The sequence below is a fragment of the Delphinapterus leucas genome, chromosome 14 (assembly GCF_059928025.1).
Source record: "Delphinapterus leucas isolate spDelLeu-1000000601 "Yukka" chromosome 14, BTC_Dleu_Yukka2, whole genome shotgun sequence".
Classification (NCBI taxonomy): Eukaryota; Metazoa; Chordata; class Mammalia; order Artiodactyla; family Monodontidae; genus Delphinapterus; species Delphinapterus leucas.
In genome coordinates, this window is record NC_143142.1 from 21,207,508 (window position 1) to 21,233,441 (window position 25,934).

Consider the following 25,934-nt stretch of genomic DNA (forward strand, 5'->3'; position numbering starts at 1 on the left):
AATCAGCTAAATTATCATCTGATATCACCTGCACAGAACTTCTTTATGAGTACGTTTTTCAGATAACTGGTGGTATGCTAAAATAAAACATATTTTGGTTTTTATTTTAACCACTTTGGATGAAAAATTTTCAACTTAAATTAGTAAATTTTTCAATATAAAAGTTTCAGGCTTAAAGAATGGTAAATAGAATAACAATGAAAACCCATGTGTCCACCATCTATCCTAGGAAATAAAACATTATAAATAAAATTGAAACTGCTGGTATATTCCTCCCAGATTATATTGTCTCTGTTATAATTCCCATGCATATCTGTAATAGATTAATTTTACTCATTGTTGATGGGTTTTATCTGTGTTGGTGTGTGTAGCCCTAGTTCATTCTTTTTTTATATATATATTATTTATTTATTTATTTATTTTTGGCTGCGTTGGGTCTCCATTACCGTGCGGGCTTTTCTCTAGTTGTGGAGAGCCGGGGCTACTCTTCATTGCGTTGTGCAGCTCCTTGAGGTGGCTTCTCTTGTTGGAGAGCACAGGCTCTAGGCGCATGGGCTTCAGTAATTGTGGCACACGGGCTCAGTAGTTGTGGCACACGGGCTCAGTAGTTGTGGGTCGCAGGCTCTAGAGTGCAGGCTCAGTAGTTGTGGCGCACGGGCTTGTTGCCCCGCAGCGTGTCGGATCTTCCTGGACCAGGGCTCAAACCTGTGTCCCCTGCATTGGCAGGCGGATTCTTAACCACTGTGCCATCAGGGAAGTCCTAGTTCATTCTTTTTCATTGCTCTACTTCATCATTTTCTTCTTGGTGGGTATTTAAGTTGCTTTTAACATTTTACTATAATAACACCATGATGGACCTTCCAATAGGTCTATTCTTGTACACATGTATGAGTTTCTCTAGAATAGGTCTTTAGGAGTTCAATTACTGAGTCATAGAGTAGAAATACCTTTCATAGTTATCAAGTTACTTTCTAAAATGTTTATGCAGTTTACAGGCCAGTTGTAGAATGTCTTTCAGTTTGAATTTCTCTGATATTTCCTCATGATTAGATTCAGGCTGTACACCTTTGGCAGGATTATCACAGAAGTAATGCTGTACATCCAATGAGGACCTTTATAAAATGGCACATGATTCCAAATTGTCCCATTTCTGATGTTTATTTTGTTCACTCCATTAAAATGATGTCTGCTAAGCTTCTTTATGTAAAGTCATTCTTTTTCTATTTGTAATTGGTAAATATTTTATGGAAAAGTATTTTGAAACAATGTAAAACATTCTGTTCTCCACATCCACCTCAAGCAATGATGGAATAACTGCATCCAGACTTACCACTACAGCTTAATAACAAAAAACCTGACAGAATATGGGAAACAGTAGTTTCTTGACCTTGGATCCTAGGCCATGTGGATGTTGATCTCTCAGATGAGGTGAGCCCCATGACTGCCTCAGCTTGGTGCCCGGAGAGAGTTTCCAGGCCTTATCACAGGGAAGGGGAATTTATATAAGCTCAGAGGTCTCGGTAAGTGAGGCTGAGGATTTGGGGAGGTCGACATGGCTGGAATTCACAGGACAGAGTGTCAGAGAGCAGAGAGCAGCAGGGAGAGAGCTCTGGAGATCTGCAAAGGATTCTACTCGAGTCTTCAGCACCTTTGTGAGGCTGGGGATAGAACCACCATAATGAACAGAAAGGACAGTTTGTGGAGCTCACAGGGTTGGGAATACAGTAGTCCCCCCTTATCCGCGGTTTTGCTTTCTGTGATTTCATTTACCCACAGTTAACTGTAGTCTGAAAATATGAAATGGAAATTCTAGAAATAATAAGTTTTAAATTGCCTTGCTCTTCTGAGTAGCTTGATGAATCTCACTCCATCCTGCCCAGGACGTGAATCATCCCTTTGGCATATCCACACTGTATATGCTACCTGCATATTAGTCACTTAGTAGCCCCTCTTGGTTATTAGATCGACTATCGCAGTATTGCAGTGCTTGTGTTCAGGTAACCCCTATTTTACTTAGTGATGGCCCTATTGACCTTTAAAGAAATTATTGACAGGAGACCTAGGAAAAAACATAGTGTATGTAGGGTTCGGTACTTTCCTTGGTTTCAGGCATCCACTGGGGGTCTTGGAATGTATCTCCCTCAGATAAGGGAGGACTACTGGAGTTCATGTTCCCAACAGCCAGGATGGAGAAATCTCATAATACATGGCATTGGATTGTTCTCAGAAAGTGATCACCTCAGTGATGGAACTGAATTTGAATTAGCCTTGGACTACAGGCTGCTCTGGTCCTAACCTAACGAAGCTCAAAAGCAAGCCCCAAAGGATCCAACTGTTTCCAAGTAACTTAACCATGTCCCAGAACAAAGTGTAAAACATTTTAAAGGAATACCACCCCCCCACCAAAAAAATCCAGCACCCAACAATGTAAATGTTTCAGCATTGAACCAATAATTAGGGGATGCAAAGTAGGAAAATATGACCCTTAATGAGGAGAAAATGCATTCAAAAACTGACAAGAAATGGCACAGGTGGTGGAATTAAAGAAACATGGACATTAAAACAGCACTTACAAGTGTACATCATATATCCCAGAAGGTAGAGGAGAGCATGATGCAGAGTGACGTGGAAAATCTTTAAAAAAAAAAAAAAAAAAAAAAAATCTACGGATGGAAACTATCTCAGGTCTCATCAAATTTTCAATTTATTCATTTATTTATATCAGTTTGGACTCTTGGTTTCCTATTTTATTCAATGGATTATACATTGTTACTAGTACTATTTATTTTGATATTCAAGTTGAACCTGACTTGGCCAGTGGGAGCCCATTCAGGTTGTCATCTGTGTGCTTTTGACATGTCCCAAACATTTTTTGAGAGCTTTTTAACTTTCAGATGCACAAAATGTTCCAGCCCTGGAATCAGGCATTTTCCAAAGAGCCCTGGTTCCTTTTAATGAAGAACGGTATCAGAGAGAGCAGCATGTGTCAAGGCCTGAGGCACGAGCATGTTTGGCACATCCAAGCAGCAACAAGAAGGCCTCTGTGGCTGGAGTGAGCAGGGAGCACAGTGGTGGGGTCAGATTACGGAGGGCTTCACGGGCATTAGAAGAGCTTTAGCTTTGAAGGCTTTGGTGCATACACGTAAGGTGAGCCGATGTATGTTATAAAATGGTTGCTGTGGCTGCCATATGGAGAACAGACTGAAGGGAAGAAGGGTGGGAGCAGGAGAGACCAGGGAGGAGACCTGACGGGCCAGTCAGCAGGTGGCAGAGGTGAGAGAGCCAACAACTTTGCGATGGATTATATGAGGCGCTTGAGAGAAAGGAGGAAGGTGAGCATGGCTTCCCTGGTATTGTCCTGAACAGCTGGATAGAATTGCCATTCTACTGAGATGTGAAAGACTTCAGAGGGAAGAAGACTAGGGAGAAGAATTAGGTTGGTGGTTTTTTAACTTTATAGATATTGATGTATAACGCACAGAAGAGTACACAGATTGTACTTGTACAGCATGATGGGTTTTTACCAAGTGAACCCATCCAGGTAAGCAAGTCCCAGTCTTCCACCACAGAGTAAACAATATCCTTTTAACAGCATCAATTCGTTTTGCTAGTTTTTGAACTTTATATAAATGGAAACATATGGTATATATTCTGTCTGGCTTATTTTGCTTAACCTTCTATTTGAAATATTCATGCTGTTACACATGGTTGCCATAGAGTTTTCCATTGTCTGATACACCATCATCAATTTATTCGTTCTATAGTCCAGTTTATCAACTTTTTATATCCTGTGTAAGAAACATTTGCCTACCTTAAGGTTATGGAGGTAAAGTCTTGTGTTTTATTCTAAATATTTTCCCTAGATTTTCTGCCTTTTAGTTTTGTATAGTCCACCAAAACTTGATTTTTGTGTATGGTATGTGGAGGTCAAGACTGATTTTTTAAAATATGTATATCCAATCGAACCAGCTCCATTTATTGAAATTTATTCTTTCTCCACTGTACTGTAGTGTCATCTTTGTCATAAATCAGGTGTGTGTGTGTTTCTAGACTTTCTATTGTGTTTGATTCATCTGTTTGTCTAACCTTGCACCAATCCCATTCTGTCTTTATTGTAGCTTTATAATAGAGCTTAATTTCTGGCAGTGGAACTTCTCAAACTTTGTTCTTTTTCTAGACTCCCTTGGATATTCTTGGCTCCTTTGCATTTCCATATAAAATTTAGAATCAGCTTATTTCTACCCACCCCCCTTCAAAAAACCCTTCTGAAGCTTTTATGTAGTTTACACATAATAAAATGTGTAAATTTTAAGGGTACAATTCAATGAGTTTTGTCAAATGTATACACTCACATAATCAACACTCCAGTCAAGATATAGGACCAGTTCCATCACCCTAGGAAGTTCCATCATGTTTCTTTCCAGTAAATCCCCTTTTCTTCCCAGAGGCAACCTCTCTTGATTTCTATCACCATAAATTCATTTTGATTGTTCTCGGACTTTATATAAATGGGATCATAAAGTCTGAATTCTTTTGTGTTTGACGTCTTTTGCTCAACTCATTGTTTCTGATATTGGCTCCCGTTGCTGCCTGTATCCTTCATTCCTTCTTACCGTAGCACAGTGGCCATTGTATGACGATACCACAGTTCCTTATCCAGCCACCTGCTGACAGCCATTTGGGCTTCCCCATTTGGGGGCTCCTATGAATAAAGCAACTATGAACATTCTTGTATGAGTCTCTTTGTGGGCATCTGTTTTCATTTCTCACAGGCAAATACTGAGACATAGGATTGGGTGGCTGTATATTAAGTTTTATGAGAAATTGCTGAACAGTTTTCCAAAATGGTTGTATCATTTTACACTCCTACTAACAAGGTATGAGAGTTCTAGTGGTTCTGTATATGCACCAACACTTGGTGTGGTCAGTCTCTAGCCATTCTAAAGGTAGGAAGTATTTTTTTCATTGTGATTTTAATTTGCATTCCCAGATGACTAATGATTCTGAGCACATTTTCATGTGCTTATTGATCATTTGTATATCTTCCTTCATGAAGTTTCTGTTCAAATCTTTCATCTTTATTGTTTGATGTTTTATTGTTGGTTGCCGGTGATACAGATATTCATTCCAGATACAGGTCCTCTGTCAGGTAAAGTTACCATGAAAAATTATCATGAATATTTTCTTCTAGGCTCTGCTTGCCTTTTCATTTTCTTAGTGATATCTTATGAAGAGCAAAAGGTTTTAATTTTGATAGATTACAATTAATTTTTCTTTTGTAGTTAGTTGGTGCTTTTTGTGTCATAAGAAATCTTTGCCTGACTTACGGTCAAAGAGATATTTTCCTATGAATGAAGCTTTATAACTTCACCTTTTATGTCTAGGTTTATGATCCATTTTGAATTACTTTTTGAGTATGGTTTGAGGTAGTCATTGAGGTTTTATTTTTCTAAATGAAATGTAGTTTTAATGCCATATGTTGAAAATACTGTTCTTTCCCTACTAAATTACCTTGGCACACTTTATTGAAAATCAGTTAACCATCTACATCTGGGCCCTTTTCTCTCTATATATATTTCTGGACTCTCCTCTGTCTACTATTTGTTTATATGCCAAAACTACATAATCTTATTTACTATAACTTCAAAGTAAATTTTGAAGGCAACTTCTTTTTCAAGTTTGTTTTGACTCTACTAGATTCTTTGCATTTCCAAATAAATTTTAAATTTAACTTGTCAGTTTCTAATAAAAAGTCTGCTAAGACGTTTTCCTGTTAATATTTTCATTGCAATTGTGTTGCCTCTATAGATAAGTCTTGGGAGAATTGACATCTTAACAATATTCAGTGTTCCATTCATCAACATCTGTCTCAACTTACGGCTTCTTTAATTTTTGTCAGCAGTGTTTTCTCATTTTTAATACAGAAATCTTACTTGCCCTTTGTTAAATTTATCCCTAAGTATTTTTTTTATCAACTTTATTGAGGTGTAGTCTACATATTATGAACTGTAACCATCTTGAGTGTAGAGATCAATGTGTTTCAATCAATTTATGTTTATTGACCTAATGGTAAACAGAATGGGTTTTAATTTTGTTTTCTAGTGTTTGTTGCTAGTATATAGAAATACAATTGTATTTGCATTTGGTTGTGATGTCACTTACTTAAAATTCGTTATTCTTGAAGAGTTCATAGCCTCCTTTTTCTCTATATTATTGGCTTAAGAGACCAGTCCAGACCACTGTATGTACAAATAAATTAGAATAAAAATTCATATCCTTGGTCACACTGACTGTGTTGTGGCTGCTCAGTAGCCACATGTGTCTAGTGGCTGCTGGATTGGACAGCCCAGCTCTTCATCATTGCAGAAAGTTGTATCCAAAAGCACTGTGTGGAGTGATGGGGTGGCCCCACCTTGGGAGTTACCTCACTGTTTACTCATGGTGTTGTATAACCCGTTCTAACAATCTCTGTATTTACAGTAAATTGAAAGTTACATACCTATATTTAAAAGCTTAATTAAATGCAGATTACACTTTCATTTCAGGTCTACCTCATATGTGATGCTATGTGGTTTGTACTGCATTACAGAGAACTAAGAATTGACCACTAGCTTTTGCAACATTTTGGATATAGCTCCTGATCTTGTGTTGGGGACAAAAGCGTGATTTGAGGGGTGGTTTAAGAGAGAAGAGGAAGAGTGGAAGTGGTGACACTGAGTATAGAGCAGTCACTTTGTTCTGAAAGAAGCAGAGAAATGGCATGTTTGCAGGACGGGGATATGGGGCCACACGGGAGAGATCACAGCACGTTAATATGCTGATAGGAATGATTCACCTGAGAGGAAAAATCAGTGCGGGAGAGAGAGGGAGGATTATTGACACGCTGTCGTTCAGCGGGCAACCAAGAGCGGGTCTAGCAAGTGGAGGTGTAGGCCCTGGAGAGGGGCCCAGGTGTCTCCACCTACAGTGATGGGGGGGCAGGCTGAGCGTAAGCCACAGGAAGGGACGTGGGGCTTCTCTTCTGATTGATTCTATTGCTTTTTTTTTTTTACATCCAAGCATCCAAGATCATAGAGGCCCCTCACTGGATGGCCTTAGACTTAATGTGTTCTTCCATTTCACGTGTGTTTCTTATTCCTTTGCTGTCGTTTCCGTCTTCAGTTTGCCTCCTCTACAGCCTTCCTTCCTGCTCTACTTCTGACTTGCTCCTTTTATACCATATGTTCAAACATCCACAGCTCAGGCCATTAAATCGAAAGGAAAAAAAAGTCCCATTTAAGTTAACCCAAGTGGGAAGTAACAGAACATTGAAGTGGAGAGCAGCCTGGAACTTAGCTACTACAGGGACTTTGTCTCCCTGAAGGCGCCTTTGCATCTGCTCTTTTCTCCTTTCTCCACTGCTGGCTTCCTCTGCTCACTCAGTTTTTGCACCTTTGCGCCTCTGGCCTGCACATGGCCATGCTGGCCACTGACCTCAGTTTACATCCCTACCTTTGGCTTTGGCTTCAGCTGCAGAGACCTGATCTAGACCTGGACTGAAATCATGAGAAAAGGAATCTGGCCGCAGGGGATTTTCCTAAGGTTCTGACCCCCCACAGGATTGGTGGCCTGCTCAGGACTCACCAGCTGCAGCAGGAGAGTAGAGGCCTTCCACATAGAACACCGCTGCCTCCATGTGCTGTCTCATCCCTCAGGCTGAGCCAAGGCACTTCTTAGCCGGGGCACTGGGTGGGGAGGCACAGTGATTGGCATTTTCATTCATCAAGCTGTTTGGACTATTTGTAATACAGGAGAGAACAGAATCTAATTAAGTGAAGTGTACAAAGTTTATTTTATGGACTTTTTAACATCTATTTTAACTTTCTGCTTGTTTATTTTTTATTGGCTACATTCTATTTATCACAACAAACCCTCAGCAAATATTTGTAGAATGAATGACTTTCAAAATGTTAGGTAAGAACTGCCTCTTTTTTCTTAATTACATTGCAATTTTATTTTATATTTGCATTTTTGGTTCAAAAAGAAAATGGCTACAACTTCAGAAAGATCTGGGGACTTCCCTGGTGGCGCAGTGGTTAAGAATCCGCCTGGCAGTGCAGCGGACACGGGTTTGAGCCCTGGTCCCGGAAGATCCCACATGCCGCAGAGCAACTAAGCCCGTGCACCACAACTACTGAGTCTGTGCTCTACAGCCCACAAGCCACAACTGAGCCCACATGCCACAACTACTGAAGGCTGCGCACCTAGAACCCGTGCTCTGTAACAAGAGAAGCCACCGCAATGAGAAGCCCGCGCACCACAACAAAGAGTAGCCCCTGCTTGACGCAACCAGAGAAGGCCCGCGCACAGCAACAAAGACCCAACGCAGCCAAAGATAAATAAATAATATAAATTTATTTTAAAAAAAAGAAAAAGAAAGCTCTGTATATGGAAAAACAAGTCAGACTTTTGGCAGAATGCTGCCAGACAGATCAGAATTCAAACTTATTTACCTGTCCGAATTAACTAAAAGGGCAGACTTTGAGCCCTACTATTGGGATTTAAAGTTATTTTAGAATTTTAGAACTTCTTATTTAATATAAATATATTGAGAATATTTATATATTTAAGAACACTATTGTTCCCTTAAGCCCAAATGCACAATTGCTACAAATCTAATAAATATCTTGAGATTGGATGCAAATTCATTTGGGAGGCAAAATGTTTCCTCAATGCCAACATGTCCCTTTAATGTATTTGGATCCAGATGTTTCGGCCTTATTTGCTGGAGTGGATGCAGCATTAGACTGTCAGTTCCCTGTTTGCCATTATTTAGTATTAGAGGCTGTTAAGCATGCATACTCATTGGGAAAGTTGAAGAAAGGCTTTAAATTGAAAAAGGTACCAAGCTGTGGTCCTTGTCCAGACATCCTGAGGTTAAAAACAACAAAACAAAGTGACTATAAATAAAGCATTAGAATACTAATATTAAAAAGCACCACAGGGCTTCCCTGGTGGCGCAGTGGTTGGGAGCCCCCTTGCCAATGCAGGGGACGCGGGTTTGTGCCCCAGTCCGGGAGGATCCCACGTGCGGCAGAGCGGCTGGGCCCGTGGGCCATGGCCGCTGAGCCTGCGCATCCGGAGCCTGTGCTCCGCGGCGGGAGAGGCCACGGCAGTGAGAGGCCCGCGTACCGCAAAAAAAAAAAAAAAAAAAAAAGCACCACAGTAGCTAAGAACAGTCTTGGTAATACCTGTCTTTCATATTAGCTGTCAGTCAAGGTCCCCAGCACATAACTAGATCTTCACTAAGGGCCAGTCTCTCCTTCAGGGAAGCATCTAACAAAGCATGTATTCCATAACTGAACATGCAAATTCTCGAACATTAACAGATAATATAAATTATATTTCCTAAGGTAATAAACACCACACGATTGTGCTAAAAAATCTTTGCATGGTGCTGTGTTAACCTTGCGTCCTTAGATCTACGCTACAGATTATTGTACTAAAGTCAATTTCTACTTTAACATTAATAGCAGGGTATAGTTCTCACGTTGTTTCTTAAGAAATGATAGAACTGCTTGGAATTTCCCTTACGTTTGCATACATATTTCATTGTTCTTATACTAGGAGTGTAATAGATTTGCTTCTTGTCTAATTACAATGTAAACTGTAGAATTCAGCACTCCAGTTCTCAGGGTGGTAATGTGCTCTGTAGTTTCATGCTGATTGGTTTTACTTATATGAATGTGTTTATAGATGCTCCTTAGGGCCGGAGCTCTGGCCCTTAAGAATACCATGTGCGTGTTCATCAGTAAAGATAAGCACCAGTGACTAATAGATAGATCCACTTTCAATCTATGTTTTCCTAGTTTTAAAAACACAAGGATTTAATGGCCAGTATTTTATTTCGGATTTTTATGTCTAGATTCATAAATGAAACGGGCCTATCCTTTTCTTATACTATCTATTGATCTTAGAATTAAGAACACCATCATGGAGTGATTTTAATATCGTTTATTTTTATATTTTCTTAAACAATTTGAAAATACAGAGTATCGCTGGTCCCTGAAAGTTTGGTGAAATACATGTAAAACCATCTGGGCCTGTATTTTTTGGAGAGTTGGATAAAGGACAAGGAGTTAGGATTACCATTTTAATTTTATGGGCTCTGGTTTTTTTAAGTTTTCTTTTCCTTCTTGCACTAGAGCTTTTAATAGTTTTTCTAAAAGTTTATATCATCTAATTTATTGTTGTATAGTTGCTAATAACATTTTTCACTCATTCTTAAATTCCTTATGAAATGGTTTGTATGTGTGAACAAGGAGATGTATGCTACAGTTCTTTGCAGTTGAAGTCACTTGCTTATCACTCCTGATTCTAGTTCCATTGCTTCCCTCCCCAAAGGTGGCACCACTCCTGCATCTGAGGTCCATCGTTCCCTGCATTTTTGGATTCCTCAACTACATATGTATGCCTAAAACATACTAGGTATTATTTTGCATTTTCACATATATTGGCATAAACGTATTCATAGTATTTTCTTATTAATTTTTGCTGCATCTTTAGCTGTAACCGTTTATCCTTTGCTCTTTCTGTCTCAAATACACACACGTGTGCATGCATGCACACAGTCAGCCTTCCCAGGAATTGGTGTATTTTTTCTTTTTGGCAGACTTTACCCTTCTTGATCTTCTGTACTATCTTTTTTTAAATTAATTTCTAACTCTTGTTATTCCCTCCCTTCTTTTCTCTCTGGGTTTTTCCTTCTCTCTGGGTTTCTCTTTGCTAACTTCTTGGATCAGTCACCTAGCTCAGTGGCATCATTCTTTATGCACTTGTACCACAGCACTGGCTATTTAGGATGGCATCCCTCCTCATTGGTTGGGGCTTAAACAGTTACATGTTTAAAATTAACCTTGAAAATAAACATTTAGGGCTATAATTTTTTTCTTTAAAATGCCACGTTAACTGCATCCCACTAATTCTTATGAAATTTTAAGTTAATTTTATTCTTAAGCTATTATATAATTTAGGTATTTCCTGAAAGTGGCATGTAAGCAGAAATAAAAATAAGTATATATATTTTACTTTATCAGGTGAAAATGAGATTGTTTGTAGTCTATTGTGCAAACTTCTGGTCTTGAGTAGAACAAATAAGAAATACCTCTGTCATTAGTAAAAGTAAACCCCAGAAACTCCCAAGGTGGCACTGGAGGCATCTATCTGTTTAGATACATAATATTTTCTCATTTCTATTATGAATTCCTCTATGGTTCATATGTTATTTAGTGCATTTTAAAATATTCTAAGTGGTTGGCAACTTTTCGATTATCTTCTTGTTATTGATGCCTAACTGAATTGTATTCTCATTAGGTTGGTGGCAATGATATTGATTGCTAGAGGCCAGAACATGGTCTGTTTTTCATGAAATATTTTGTGTGTGCTTATGAAAAATGTTGATTCACTGTCAGAAACTAGGTTCTCTCCAAGTCATAAGCCTGTTTGCTGATTGTTTAAACCCACCATATATACTTTCTAAATATTTGTCTAATTAACCCATCAGGTACTGAGAGTAAAGGGTAATATCTCCCATTATAGTAGTGCAGTTTTCCAAACTTGTAGTTCTGCCAATTTTTACTTTATGAATTTTAAGGCTATAATGTTAGCTGCATACAAATTTAGAATTTTGCCTTTCTACTAAGTTTTTTTTTAACATTAGCAAATGGATCTTTGTTTTTATTAGTGCCTTTTACTTTAACATCTATTTTACTGATTCTTTACTGTCAGTCATTTGGGGCCCTTGTGCTTTGGTAGTTGGGTTTTTTCTTTTCAAACAGCATTTTTTTTTTTTAACATGTGGCATGTTGCCATCATCTGTCAGGCTCCTTTTTAATTAAGTTTAGTTCACTTACATTTTTAATGATTACTGATTATCACTGATTTTTAAAATTTCATCTTTCTTTTCTCCTCCTTTTAAAATAGTTTTGTTCCCTCTTTTTTTAAGTCAACTAAGTTTTTAAAAATTTATTTCTCCTCCACTAATTAGTTTGGTATAATCCTCTATTTCTATTTTTTGTGTGTGGTTATGCATACTTAACATACTGTCTCTAAAAATCTACTTTTCTCTTCCCAAACAAATAACACTTTAACTTCCTTGTTTTAATTTTTTATTGCTACCCAAATGAGACATTACTCTTTTTATATAATCAATACTTGTTTTGATTTTTTTTCACATTCACCTAATACTGTGTTCATTATTTCTTCATGCATCTCAGACTTTCACAGGTAGGACTGTTTTCCTTTCTGAAATACAGTTGTCCTTTGAACAACGTCTGGGCTGGGGCACCAAACCTTTGCACAGTAAAAATCTGCATATAACACATAGTCCGCGCTTCTTATATGTGGTTCCTCACGGCTCCTCCATATCCATGGCTCCACATCTGCACATTCAACCAACAGTGGATCGTTTAATATTGTAGTATTTACTACTGAAAAAATTCCACATATACGTGGACCTGCACACTTAAAACCTGTGTTGTTTGAGGGTCAGCTGTACTTCCTTTGGAAGTTTCTTTTAGATACAGGGATCTAGTGGTAATGAACTCTGTTTGTCTACAACCATAGAATTTTCTGTCCTGCAACACAGAAGATCAGAAGCATTTAGCCATCTAAACCATTACCACCAACCGGTACCCAGGCCTCGGGGCCAGATGAGCTGCGTGCAGGTCCGCTCTGCTGTGTGCTTTCTCTGGCTCTGCTCCTGGCAAATGTGAGGCTACAGTGTGTTTATAAGGATAAACTCCAGACAGAAATACATGCTCATTAATGACACATGACCACTTTGTGTACTGCAAAGAAACCTAGGAAGTGTGGAAAATGCATAGAAAGTGATTCAGATACAGTACTTAAAACCAAAGGAACTCATGCTTTAATAGACACTGAAATCACAAAGGAAGGCCAAGTGCCTTAGCAATCTCAATAAAAATATGAAGTTCTTTTTACATGGTAAATTTCATAATATAAAATGTTTAATGCCATCTGGAAAAACTGTAATTTACAAAAAAAAAGTCCACATAGGCCAAAGATGGCTAACACTGCATACAAGGGGCATGAGTGCCAAGTGGGGAAGGCGTCTGAGGAGGGGAGATGTGACCACGTGTGTCCTTACATGGAACATCTTTGAAGGGTCTGGCACAGACAAGGGCCCAGTTCACAAAGCACATGGACAGTTCTTTTAGGTAAAACAACAAAATATGTGATGAAAATTATACATTTTTCACATTCTGCCTACTTACTAAATGCAAACCAAATTATTGTGTGGCATTTTTTCCAGCCTGAACTGAAACTAACGAAGTGACTGTTCTCCTTGTGGTGGGGGTGGTAGCAGGACAGGCACTGAGCTGGGGACTTGCCGAGGTGACCGCCTACCGGGATTCACCGGGACAGACAAGCACAGCGAGGACAGTGTGTGCAGCAGCACGTGGACCAGGGACCGTTTCAAGTGGATGGAGGTGAGAACTTCTTCATTTTACTACACACCAATACCAAAACGCATCAAAATGTAAGCTTGAGTAGCTAATTTCGTCTTGGTATATTGACTTAGTTAAAGATCACTGAAGTAGTTGCATGGTTCACTGGTGAGAAGTAAGACAGATTCAACTACCTTGCTTTGTGGTCATACCAAGTTTCTAGGAGAGGGAGATTTTATTGCTTGTATTTGGTGTATTTGCATCTGATGGAGTAGAGTAGGGGCAGGGGTTCCAGTTTCCTGAGCTGAAAAAGAAATAATATCCAATGCTGTCTGCATACAGTGAGGAAAACTATTTTTGTAAATTTCACCCACACCCAGCGACTCCTTCCAAGTGGGGCAAAGAGCCGAGGACTATGCAGGGGTCATTCGCTTCCATCCACATGGCTCAGGTTCCCACGCATTCCTATCAGTTTTATCCACAGCCTGACACTCACTTTCCCTAGATTGTAGAAACAAAACATTATGCTAATTGTGTTTTCTGTCATCTATACCAGGAGTCAGCAAACTTTTTCTTAAAAGGCTAGATATCTTAGTTTTTGTGGACCAAGAGGTAAAATCAAAAATATTATGTAGGTATTTATTTATATAAATATTTTAAAATGTAAAATCCATTCCTAGCTCATGGCTGTAAAAATCTGGGCCTCTGACCAGATTTAGCCTGTGGGTCATCATTTGCCAACCTCTGATCTGTACAAAGAATTTGCAAATTATACAGTCTCACATAATTTTTAAGTGCATACTGTTTTCAAGGCAGCCTGAAAAATTCACCTTGATTTTACATCCATTTCACTTGTATAGAAAACACCAAGACTGACAGTAAACATAAAGAAGCGGCGACTCTACAGTGATTTTTAGATTGGTCCTATTATTTCATCATCTTTGCTTTTCTTCCTTGAAACTTATATCTAGGACCAGAAAATAATCATATATTCCATTTGGCTTTTCAACATGAAACCTACAACAACAAATGTATTTAGGACTAAAACCAGGTTAGGGTCCATGAGTCCTCCTCGCTGGCTTGGTAACCACGGGGAAGCCATCTGGGTGGTGGAGGATGTGCGCTAGAGGGAGGCCTACGGGGGTTGTGCCCTCGTCCTCAGGGATGGAGCAGAGACCCGGCCTTTCCTCCAGGGCTACTTGGCACTTGGGAAAGAGGCTGAGAGTTGCTGAGAAAGGAACAGCCCAACTATCTATATGTGGATTCAGAAATTTACTTTGAGGTTTATTTCTTGTTGTTGAGGACCTGATTTTTCTATCTAAATGCACAGTGCTATAAACTTGGCTTTTATTTGCTATACTGGTACTTTTATTACCATTTATAAAAGACATAAAGACAACCTCATAGTTGCTTGCTTCTTTATAAAGTATTTTTCTTCCAGTGTTGGGATCAGGGTTAGAATGGGACATACTTTTGCTTTTGTCAACATGGCTGTTGGGTTAAACACAAAAAGCTTCTATGACATAGCTCAGGAGAGTAAGACAAATTGAATAAATATTATCTCTTCCTCTTTTCAGAGTACAGTGAGGAACAGGGCAACTAACTGGTCAGTGTATGTTTATAAAGTGAGATCCTATCCAGGGTTAAAAACTCCCTGGAGGTCTTGATGTTAGTGTCCCTCCTGCCAGGCCCCTCCTGTCCACTCCCTGTGTGGCTCGTGTCCTGGGACAAGAGGCTGCCCACCGTTGTATGATGGACCCTCAAAGTGAGGATGGTAGGATTTCAATTTTAGAATTACCTAAAAGAGGCTTATGTAAATTCTCCAACTAAGCTTAGGACTAACATGATCTTCAGCACTTCTTTTCTTTATTTAAATATGTTAATGGTTACCCCTACCTAGACTGTTCTTTTGTCTTGTCCCAGCTGGCAACAGTATCAGTGAACTGACATAGCTATAGGAAAAGTCCCTCTTTTTTTTTCTATGACAACACTTTTAGGAAATCTCTTTCCCTGTTCAGCAGTAATTCAGATGTATATCCCAGCAGAAGGCCCCCTGCTTCTGAGGCTGTGGACATTAAAGTCTTCTGTGTGGGGGGGAGGGGATTTGTCCTTTGGACCACAGGAGCAAGGGGCACTGGTCACACTAAGATGAGGGTCCAAATGCAGCTCACAGATGTGAGGTGCTGGGATTGTGGGAATCTGGTGACAGATTTAGACAGAAGGGGTTTTAGAAACCTGGCGTTGGGAAAAGATAATAAAATTAAGCAGGTAATAAAGGGAATAAGAGCTGGAAGGCTAGATTCTGGTTAAATCTAGTTAGCCATGGGATTTTTCTTTTGTTTTTTTGTTTGTTTTTTGTTTTTTTGTTTTTTTTTTTTTTGCTTATAAGGAAACTGAATAATTTCAAACTCTCCCCTCCAAACTTGATAATTGCTTATTGAAGACTATTCAAAATTTGACATTTTAAAAAACTTTTTGAGCTTTTAAAAATAATAGCTATAAATGCAAAGTACTGTTGATAATAAAACCAAGTTGTTTATCCACGTACAAAAAAGGTCAGTAATGTTTTAAAAGCACAAAGTTGCATTTTTAAATCACAATTGCATAGTTCTAAAATGCCTGGGTAAGAGTTACATAAATTTTTTTAAGAAAATTCAAGTTTGGTTGACAGTGGGGCCCCAGGGACATTTGTAGCCCTCAAAGAGCAGAGTTCAGGAAGTGAATTATTGCCTTGTTACTCTGATGTTACAATATCATGAGACCAAAACTGCTACAATTTAATTATAAATCATTGGCATTTTTAAAACCAGTATCCTGTTTTTTGGCTACTATAACACTTTCATGTAGAACTCAACTTAGAGAGATTTTTATATACCCTACCCCCAACCAGCACCTGAAAGCCTTAAAAAAGCTCTGTTTGTATTTCTATGTACAAAAGGTACTGCATATATACCTCTTAGCAAAATATGTGCTCCCTTTCTCTCCCCACCCCAGAACCATGACCATTTTTGTACAAAAATCCTGTTGAAGAATCACATCAAAGATGAGAAGCAGGGAGTTCCAAGGTAAACATTTGGTGACGTGTAGAAAATTCCATGAGCCTCCTGTACCAACCCCACAGAAGTCCTGGCTTTTGGTGAATCTGGCCCAGAGTCCCAGAGGGGCTACCAGTGTGTGTGTGTGGCGTCTGGGAGTGGTGGCGCCCGCGCCCCGAGAACAGCCATGCTGGGGCGGCCACGTTCAGGAGCAGGCCAAGTGAGTGCAGAGAGCTGGGCTGTGGGCCGCTGTGCTCCAAGCCGGTGTTGGTGGGTATAAAAGATGTTTCAGCATTTAGAGGAAGGAAAAAATCTTCCTGGGGACAGAAACTTGTAGCCGTTTCCAGAAGGAAGTCTCAAAGGGCGCGTGGGCACTGCGGCAGGAGGGCCGGCGGGCAACGGCAGCGTGCTCAGCGAGGTGGTCTCCGTATGCCAGTGTCCGTTGGGAGGGGCTTTTGGGGGCGTTTCCCCACATTGCTGCAAAGACAGCTCCTTAAGTTCCAGCTTGTCTGCTCCTTCCTCCTTCTTGCTGTGCCGAGGTGACAAGTTTAATAGACTGAGGACATCTCTCTTGGAAGTCATCGTTCCAGGGGTCCCCCGGAATATTTTCATTGGTCCCGTGGAATGCTGGGGTGTGCTCTGCCAAAACATCTTCAGGTTGTGTACAGCCTGCACCTTCTCGTCGATGGCTGCCATCTTCAGCTTGTCTATGTCAGGAGCGTCAGCTGGACTCGAGCGAGCGGAGCCAGCTGAGGAATAGGAGAGAGCTGGGGACGGTGCACTTCCAGCAGGAGACTGGTGGCCTGAGCTCGGGGACATGTTCCTTGGTGATTTGGAAATGTGAGCACTGTAAGGAGAGCTGGGATACTTCAGCTTAAAGAGAGGCTGGTCGGTCAGGGAGGTCTGGGAGTCAGAGCCGGGCGACGGCCGGCCACTGTGCTGGCTCGGGCTGTCTTTGATGGACGCCTCTGAGGCGGTGGGGCTGCTGTATCCTGAACTCACCTTGGGTAGTGAAGAGCTTCTGGCTGGGGGCTTTGGTTTGATAGTAACTGGCGACAGCTGGCTCTTCTGGTGGGAGAGGGCAGGCCTGCTGAACGCACTTGTTTCTGATGCTCTGAAGACAGCAGCGCTGTTGGGCACGGAAATGCCATCTTCAGGATTAGTGCCCTTACCTTGACCACTACCCCTCTGAAGACGTTCCACCGCAATGAGATGGCTTTGTGTCTCCTCTAGAATCTTCTGGGCCAACTCTTGTGGATCAAGCTTTGGGTTGCTTTCTTCTTGGGATTTCACGGTACTGTCTGTTTCTGTGCTAGACTGGTCTGATTCTCCTGTATCTGAACTTGCTAGTTTTCCAACCTTCTGGAAGGGTGAGTTTGGGCTGGGAATCAGAGTCATTTTAACTGGAGAGTTTGGAGTGCTTATGCTCCCCTTGGAGCTTACCGAAACTTTCACACCACCAGCTGTCCCGACGCGGGACTGTTTGTGATCTGGTGAGAAGCGAGTCTGTCTGTTTTCTTGGTAGGCCGCCAAAGGCTCAGTGCTGATGATGGAAAACCCTTCGTATTCTTCTTCGTCTTTGCTGTCTGCAGGGCGGGTCGGGGGGGACAGCTGGCTCCGAGGCAGGGTGGATCGCTGTGGGAAGGCGTTCTTGGACCGGTCGTAGTCCTGCCTTCCTCGAGGACCTCCGCCCTCTGACCCACCCTCAGGCTTGGAGACAAAGCTCATTGAGGAGGCGATGGAGCTCAGACTGTACACAGAGATGGCATCTGAGGCTATGCTCTCTGCACCGGTGGGAGAGAAAGGAGGGTGCTGGTAGCCCAAGGGCAGAGCATTGGAGACAGACTGGGCTGAGGCCAGAGACTCCAGGGAGGACGAGCTGTCAAGGCTGAGGCGCTTGGGCAGCTCAGTGGAATCTAAGACAAAACATAGGTGCCCAGAGGACAGTTAGAATTCTGTATGGTTCTTATTTTTCTTTCACAAGCATCCTTATACGCATAGAAGCTAGCAAAGCATTATGCAAGTGTTACTTATACACAACTTGAATTCATCTTATAAGCCTGAAACACACAGTCCTGTTGGAAAAAGTAAAGCTTACACTGGGGACAAAAACACCCCGAGAGTGCCCACAGCCCCGTGCGCTGCAGACCCCACCATGTGCCCATCTCCACTCTGCTCCCTATCTCACGGGACCCCATGGCAGCCTCCTGCTCTGAATAGGGCGATCTGTGATGCCCCCTGTCCTAAACCCTCACGCGCCATCCCTTCCAGCTCCAGCCCCATCGCTCCACACCCCAGCAACCTCCTCTCCGCACGGCCTCTCTCCTCCCAGCTGCTCTTAACCCACTCCAGTCAGGCTTTCGTCCTCCCCAGTTCATGTAAAGGTTAACAGTGGCCACCAAATCTGGTATTCTGCACAGTCAATCAATCACACCTGGCCCTCGTGGACTGATCCTTCCCGGGCCCCTCCTTATCTCTCTGACCTCTGACCCCAGGAGCGCCCACAGGACACAGTCCTCTTCCCCGCGGACCTACGTGCACATTTATGTCTCCACACTGGACTCGTCTAACCAGCTGCCTATGAAGGTGTCCAAGAGGAAACTCAGAGCCCTCCCATTCCTTCTGCCACTTTCAAGGTCTCAGCAAAGGCAGCCCCATTCTGGCAGCTGTCCCAAAGAATAGGATATCACCTTTGGCCCTCTCTTGAGCACATTTATCAGCAGGCCCTGCTGGTCACCTTCAAGCCTTGGCCACCATCCGAGCCAGCATTTAGCCTCACTTGGCCTCTTGAGAATGGCAGGCAGGCTTGCCCCAGGGTCTGAAAAGTGCCTCGCAGGCCCGGCTCTGGGCACCACTGCTCCCTCATCATCTCTGCTGCGATGCCACCCTCACTTCCTTAGTCCCTTAATCTGCACGTTTTCTGCAGAGCACATGGTGGCACCTCATCTAACATATACTACATGTATGCTCATCGTAAGTTGAGTTCCACGAGAGCAGGGAGTTTGTTTACTTGAACATTCCGTAACACACAAAAAAGGTTCGTTCACTTAATTCTTCCTCTTCCCAAACCATAATCAGGGTCATGCCCGTGGCTCCTGGGGGCCACTTGGGGTGGCGCCACACGGAGCTCTTACCGAAGAGTGCGAGCAGGGCTTGGAGCGCAAAGTGCATGGTCCGTCGATTGGCTTGTTTCCCGGTTTTCAGGATTACTTCCTCCTGACCAACCTCACAGAGATCAAAACCTATAGAAACAAAGAGTATAAACACCTGCTTCCTTAGGGAAGATTCCATGTCCTAAAAAGGATTAGGGCTCCTCATACAGTCCCAGGGGAACCCCTGCAGACCCCTCAGAAAGCCCCGCCTGGGCCCCCCACCTGCACGTCAATCATGTGAACGTCAAGTCACGTGAACCAACGGGGGCCAGCTCTCTGCGACCCTCACACCTGCTCAGCGTCACCTCTGTCCCTTCGTAGAGCACTGAACTGCATTTCTCCAGAGGAGAGGGTGGGAATTAGTAAGGCTCATTAACACTTGTCTCCATTCTTTTGCAGAAGAACAGTCCACTTAAAGAATACTGTCCAGGACAGACAATGGCCACTCCGTTTGGCATTAGGTCCAATATTTAAAGCTAGTGCAGGGGAAGGTGGAAGCTTCTCAAGGGCAAGGACAGTGTCTCCATGTGTGGTCAGTGTCTGCCACAAGGGCTCTGAGATGAGCTCTCTCTGATGCTGCAGAATCTGCTGTATTGGCTGAACTGCCCTGCAGGCACTCCACTCCTCTCTGCCAGAGCCTGAGGGGCTGCTCCTGAGCCTAACAGTTCTAATGAGACACGGAGCTGGCACAACCAAGGGCAGGAGCCTCCTGAGCAGGAGGCTGCCTAACGAGCTGTTGCCACAGCACTTAGACTCATCAGGGGCCATTACAGAGGCAGCCAGCACGTCTCCAGGGAAGAATGTAGGAGGAAGAAGCCAAACAGACACCACAGCCAGTGCTGCGTCCATAGGCGGTGCCACCGAGCAAGGAGTTAGGGCCTGGGAGCCTCAGCATGGAACGTTCCGCCAAAGGAGAAATCTGTCTCTGCCTTTTTTATTCTTGTAACTCTGATATTGGTTCTGACACTATCATTCCTTTGGGAATTAGATTCAGTAGAGTAGCCACTCAGCATTTGGGTTGCTATGGGACATTTTCCTCTCTGAACTCAAACAGTCCCTGAAAACAACAGGAAGGTCTCAGGGAACTCAGCACTTTGAAAACGAATATCTAATAATATAAATGTAACATTTTTAGTTAGAAAACTCTATCAAAGTAATTTGAACTGGTTGCTCTAATAGAACTTAGTCCTCTAAATAAACCACAGCTCTGTGATGGGTGTGATGGTGCCAAGGGCTGGAGGGGGCGCTTCTCCCCAGTCTCAGTCCAGAGGACTTAAAAATCAGAAGTATGTACACCCAACTCACCCCTTGAGTATCACTGGGATTTGCAAAGTACAGAGACGTAGAGGAGCATCAACAAAAGTCACCTAGGATCCCAACACCAGAGAGAGCCAGTGACACACCTGGCAAAGGGGCATCAGAAACAGCCTGTCCACAGGGGAGGAGGGCTGGCTCCGTCACACCCGCACTCGAAGGGGGGCTGAGGCCCTGCTTGAGGACAAGAGCTTTTACTTTACTTTATACAGAAGGGCCTTGGCTTCGTTCTTGCCTCACCCTGCACCCCGTCGCAAAGGTGAAGAGACCCAACCTGGGTGTGGACCTGATCTTTCTCACCCTTGCTCCATCTGCTCCTGACTTACCTATTCAGATATAAATTTACTATGTTTACACCAAGAAGCCTATGTTTTAAGTCCACAGAAAACAAGCAAATAGTACAAATCATAAAGGACATCAAAGCATCTACTCACAGGGGATTTGGAGCTCCTGCGGGGCTGTGTGGCTTTCCCCCTTTACCTTCAAAAACAAATGGAGCCTGCCCTAAGCTGAGTTGGGCTGGGAAAGGTCATCTACAAATGGACTAGCAAAGATGGCCCAATACTGAATAGCCAGGCCTCCCAAGCAGAAGAGACGTTCCTTAAAAAGGAATCTGCCCTGCCACGTTGGATGGCTGGTCCCTGTACCAGTGAATCCAGGCCATGTCAACCGCCAAAGACGCCCCACTCCATCAGGTTAAAAACCAAGGGACTTCCACTGGCCTCACAGCCCCAGGATCTACCCCATCCTGTGTCTCATCTGCCCCCGTGTCCCCTGCACCTTGCCCAAGCTCACAGACACTCTTCCCTCGGCCTGGATCTTTCATCCACAGGCTCTGGGCCTGCCAGCCTCCCTGCCTCCACCCCTCAAGCACATCACTGTGACCCCGATGCTTTTGTCTGTCGTGGTGCTTCCTCACCTGAGGTGCTCCCCTTAGATTAGGTCTTTCTATGTCTGTCTGTCTCCCCCTCTAGCATGAAAACTCTGGTAAGAGGGCAGGGCTTTTTGTCCTTTGCTCACTGCTGATACCCAGTGCCTAGAACATTGCCCGACATAGAACAGGTGTTGAAAAACAAAAACAAAAAATGTGTGGAGTGAATGGCTCTCCGGTAAGTCACACAGGCACTTAAGTGGGGCAGGAGGAGAGCAGCTTAGCCTCTCAAGATGTTTTATCAACAAACGCACCTGTGGTAAGAAAAGAGCGATATTGTTGGGAGCTGCCTCAGTTGGGTTACAATGTTGAAAAAGGAAGAGTGTTCTGGATTGGGTTACAATGTTGAAAAAAGAAGAGTGTTCTGGATTGAAAGAGGATCCTGAAATAAGCAGTTCTAGGTCCCCGTGGTCAGTCAAAGGTGGTTTCAATTGTATTTTTTTCTGCCAAGTTCCAGTAGCCAGTGATAGGGACCAATATTGAAATCATTATTTTATGACTTGACTGTATTTTCTTTAATCATGGCCTGACTCCCAACAATACTTGAATCTAACAGATTCATCTTAACGCAATGACTACAAATGGGAGAGAGGAAATCATAATGTAGGGAGAGTGGGACAAAGCTGGAAGGCCATTTGGAAATTGTGCTAAAGCACTAGAGTCTGCATTAGCTATTTTTAAGTAATAAACTAAGAAAACACTAAGACCCCTGAGTCTATCAACTTTACCCAATAAAAATGAGAAAAATAGGTTTTTTAAAAAATAGAATGAAAGAAGCCAATGAAGTCAAGGATGCTCCATCCTACCTAGAGCCGCCAGGAATTCGTGACATCCCGGGAGCCGCCACAGCTGGACGCTGATGGAGACCTGAATGGGGGCTGATGCGAAGTCCTGCTCCTTCTCGCCGGCCTGCAGCTGGACCAGCACCTGGTGGAGCTGAGCAGGGAGAGCGTCAGCGTCCGCTGCATCTGGCCCCCAGGGGTTTGTCCCCAAGTTTCTCTTGTGTCACCTGTCATTATCATCGCTAATGACCTTACACGTGGGTAGCATCTGAAATTCTCTTTACGGTGCCTCCATGCCTACTGTCCTGCTGTCCTCTCTGTGGGAGCTCGAGGCCCAGCCCCCAGGCAGGGTTTCTGCTTCCAGCCTCTTCCCTCGCACACTGGCCACGGGGCTATGAGTGCAGGAGGGGACTCGGGGCCTAGAGGAGGGGTGGGGTCTCCCAGACACAACCTGCTGAATGTGTGAACTCCACCCGGGGCCTCGTGTGGGTTCACAGTGTGTTGCTCCTGCCCCTGCTGTTCTGGGGGAACTTGAAAGGTCAAATCAAGAGCACAAGAAGGGTGGAGCAGGAAAGGGGAGCCAGAGCGGAGACGGGGCAGACCACCTGAGCCAGCGGCACTGCCCCCCCAGCCTGAGCGCATGTTGGCGAGACAGCAGTGCCAGGGGGACCTCGGGGTGGGCGGGTTGAGGGGCTCACCTGACAACAGTGCTACTCAGAGTGGTACTCACCATTCCAACCATATTTTTAACAGCCTTCGGCCAGCAGATTATAAGAAGAAGAAAGAAAAAGAGAGAAAGAAGAGAATTTAGACTTAAGCACAGGTAGTTACGCAACACAAGCTGATCACTGCTGTAGGAAGCACCACACCGGGCCCGCGGCTCTGACCCGGAGGGGAGAGGAGTGAGAGTCAGCAGGGACACACAGGAGAACGCACAGCCACGCCCAGGCCAGACACGCGCTGGGGGTGGGGGTGGGGCCAGGGTCGGCCAGGCCATGCCCTTCCTCGCCAGGAGAGGGGGGAGGGGCACAGTGGGCGCGGATAGGCCACTCTGTAGAGCAAAGTCCACTCTGGTTCCAGAGTGACTCGGAAATGCCTACCATCCCCCAGCCACTGGGGGCGGCCCAGGACGCTTCCCTGTGGAGGTCCCTGTGCTGCCACCAAAAGCTAGAAATTAAGCTATTGGCTGTTTGGATGCTCAGCCTGGCCCTGTAAATGTAACTCTAGCTTTCTCTTTTTGTAGAGCACAGGCTTGTAGCCCTCCTGGATTCAGGATGTTTAAGTGTCTTCCTGATTCTATTCAACAAGCAGGTCTAACACACTTACTACAAAGTAGCAGGAACTCAGTGAAGGGGCCAGATGAGTGAGCTATGTTCCAAATCCAAGCTGGAAACCACCCCAGGTAGGGGGAGGCTCCAGGAACCAATCAGATTTGCAGAGGTTAACCCTAGATGGAGCAGCTTTATTTCCACATAGAAACAGTTCTGCTAAAATGAAATCTGCTGATATCTAATAATGTGTATTTTTCAAATTATTACACTGTAAGGTGACCACAGAAAACTGCTCTGTGCTTTTTAGGAGTTGCTACACTGTCACCCCAGTGCTTGTTCCAGACCCTCACCGGCCAGTAGGAAGATCAGAAGCTCTTAGGCCAAGTTGGGAAGGGCCCACATGATGCTAAGGGTTAGAATCCTCCAATTCTCTGAGTTAGATCTACATTCTCCTAAAAGAAGGCACTTTTTGAAAAGCTGCTAAGCAGTACCTTTCATGAGACTTGACTTCGTGTTCACTGCTGTGCCTCAGTGGTGGTTTTGTTTCAGGCAGAGGTCATACTTTGATCTAAGAATAAGTATTGGAGCACCTGTAGCCACCCTGACGGGATGGCCCTACACCTGCTGGCTTGGGTAAGGTGGCTGCCACACTTGTCAATCAGCAGAAACAGTTGGTGGTTAGGGATGATGAGGTGCAGGAGACCACTGAATGGAGAGTTCAGGAAATGCCCTGAGATTACAGGTGACTGGGGCCCCTTAAGCATCCTCTGAGGCCCTTGGGACTCAGTGCCCAGGGAGGACACTGGGAGAACTTGCTCCTCTGTGCCTGCACCTGCTGGAGAGGGCAGTTCTACTCCCAGCCCTTGCCTTTTCCTTCTCATTACAAAAGCTGAAAAAAAGCAGTGAGGCATCACGTGCAGGTTCCTATTTGGGGCCAAATCACTGTCTTTCCAACCCGGCACAGTCCTCAGACCTGGGCTCAGCTGTCCTGGCTCAACTCACCCGGCTGATGAGCTGCTCGCCCGTCTCTGAGGCAGTGATGAGCTTGCAGAGGGCTTGGAGGGCAGGGTTGGGCAGACCTAGAGCAAGGAGGAGGCAGGCGTTATCCGGAGGGGCCTCTGCACCCACAGTCCTGCACCTTCCGAGGGGAACGCACCCCAAACGCTCAGCTTTGGTGGCATTTTCAGAAGCTCGGGACGGCCAGACGTGTGTATCCGTGTCTGGCTTGTCTCTGAGAAGGGCAGATGGAGGCAGGGCCAGTCCTGACCCTGCTGTGTCCTCCAGGCATATGGTCACATGCCAGGACCCCAACTAGACACTCAGGCAGCATCACCCGCTTCGAGTGAAACACAAAGGGCAGCCCTGAGCATCTGTGTCCCACGTCACCCTGGGGTCAGCCACACAGCTCTGTCAGATCCGAAGCTGCTGAATAAATGTTAATAGTAGCTACTGTTTGCCCAGCAAGACCTCACGTCACCCCAGGAAGGGGCAGAGGATGTGTTGCCATCAGATGGAAACACTAGGTCAGGAGCACTCCTTTCATCCAGATCAGGAGGAGTCTGTGTCTGGGACTCCTCAGCACTTCTCAGGAGACCCTTGCTCCTCCCCACCTGAGACCCAGCAGGGACCGCGGCCACCCACTACCCTGCTCAAGCTGTCAGCCAAGGCTCACCCAGCAGGGACTGGATGGTGCTGCTGCACTGCTGGAGCCGGTCGCCCGGGTCGGAGGTTGGGAAGAAGACGGCTGCTGGCAGGCCACTGGCTGGGGGGTCCAGCCGGAAGCCCACAGCAGTGAGGAGGGCCTGCCAGCCAGGGATGCCGCCCACTTTGTTCTCCACGCTCTGCTGGGATGTGTACATGGCGTTGCGCTGCCCGTTCTGAATGCGCTGCAGGGACTTCTCCACCTGCAGGGGAGGGGGGAGTGAGGTGCCACTCTGGCGGGGTGGGCAGGGGGGGTACCCTCTTTTCTCTCCAAGTGGCTTTGGGGGAACACAAAGCCCA

General features: G+C 44.2%; 1 protein-coding gene and 1 long non-coding RNA gene across 15 annotated transcripts in view; one reads left to right on the forward strand and one right to left on the reverse strand.

The window, feature by feature from the left end:
- LOC111162726 (uncharacterized) overlaps positions 1 to 25,934 on the forward strand; it is a 66,609-nt gene that overhangs the window by 35,447 nt on the left and 5,228 nt on the right. The window contains exons 2-6 of one of the 11 annotated variants that reach the window (XR_016387533.1): positions 8,024 to 10,467; positions 12,604 to 12,748; positions 13,313 to 13,490; positions 16,443 to 16,513; positions 20,035 to 22,916. This is a non-coding gene — a long non-coding RNA (uncharacterized LOC111162726). Of the gene's footprint in view, positions 1 to 8,023; positions 10,468 to 12,603; positions 12,749 to 13,312; positions 16,514 to 20,034; positions 22,920 to 25,934 lie in introns of those variants that run through there. The other 10 variants (XR_016387541.1, XR_016387542.1, XR_016387538.1 and 7 more) reach the window with 10 other exon arrangements.
- Positions 10,380 to 25,934, reverse strand: part of TTC28 (tetratricopeptide repeat domain 28) — a 655,470-nt gene continuing 639,915 nt past the window's right edge. For all 4 annotated transcript variants that reach the window (XM_089894637.1, XM_022550842.3, XM_089894638.1 and 1 more), the window contains 5 exons: positions 25,606 to 25,837; positions 24,936 to 25,012; positions 22,687 to 22,816; positions 19,618 to 19,725; positions 10,380 to 18,399 (listed from right to left, as the gene is read on the reverse strand). In XM_089894637.1, coding sequence (XP_089750763.1) covers positions 16,772 to 18,399; positions 19,618 to 19,725; positions 22,687 to 22,816; positions 24,936 to 25,012; positions 25,606 to 25,837 — 2,175 coding nt within the window. In that variant the 3' untranslated portion in view covers positions 10,380 to 16,771. The remainder of the gene's footprint in view (positions 18,400 to 19,617; positions 19,726 to 22,686; positions 22,817 to 24,935; positions 25,013 to 25,605; positions 25,838 to 25,934) is intronic.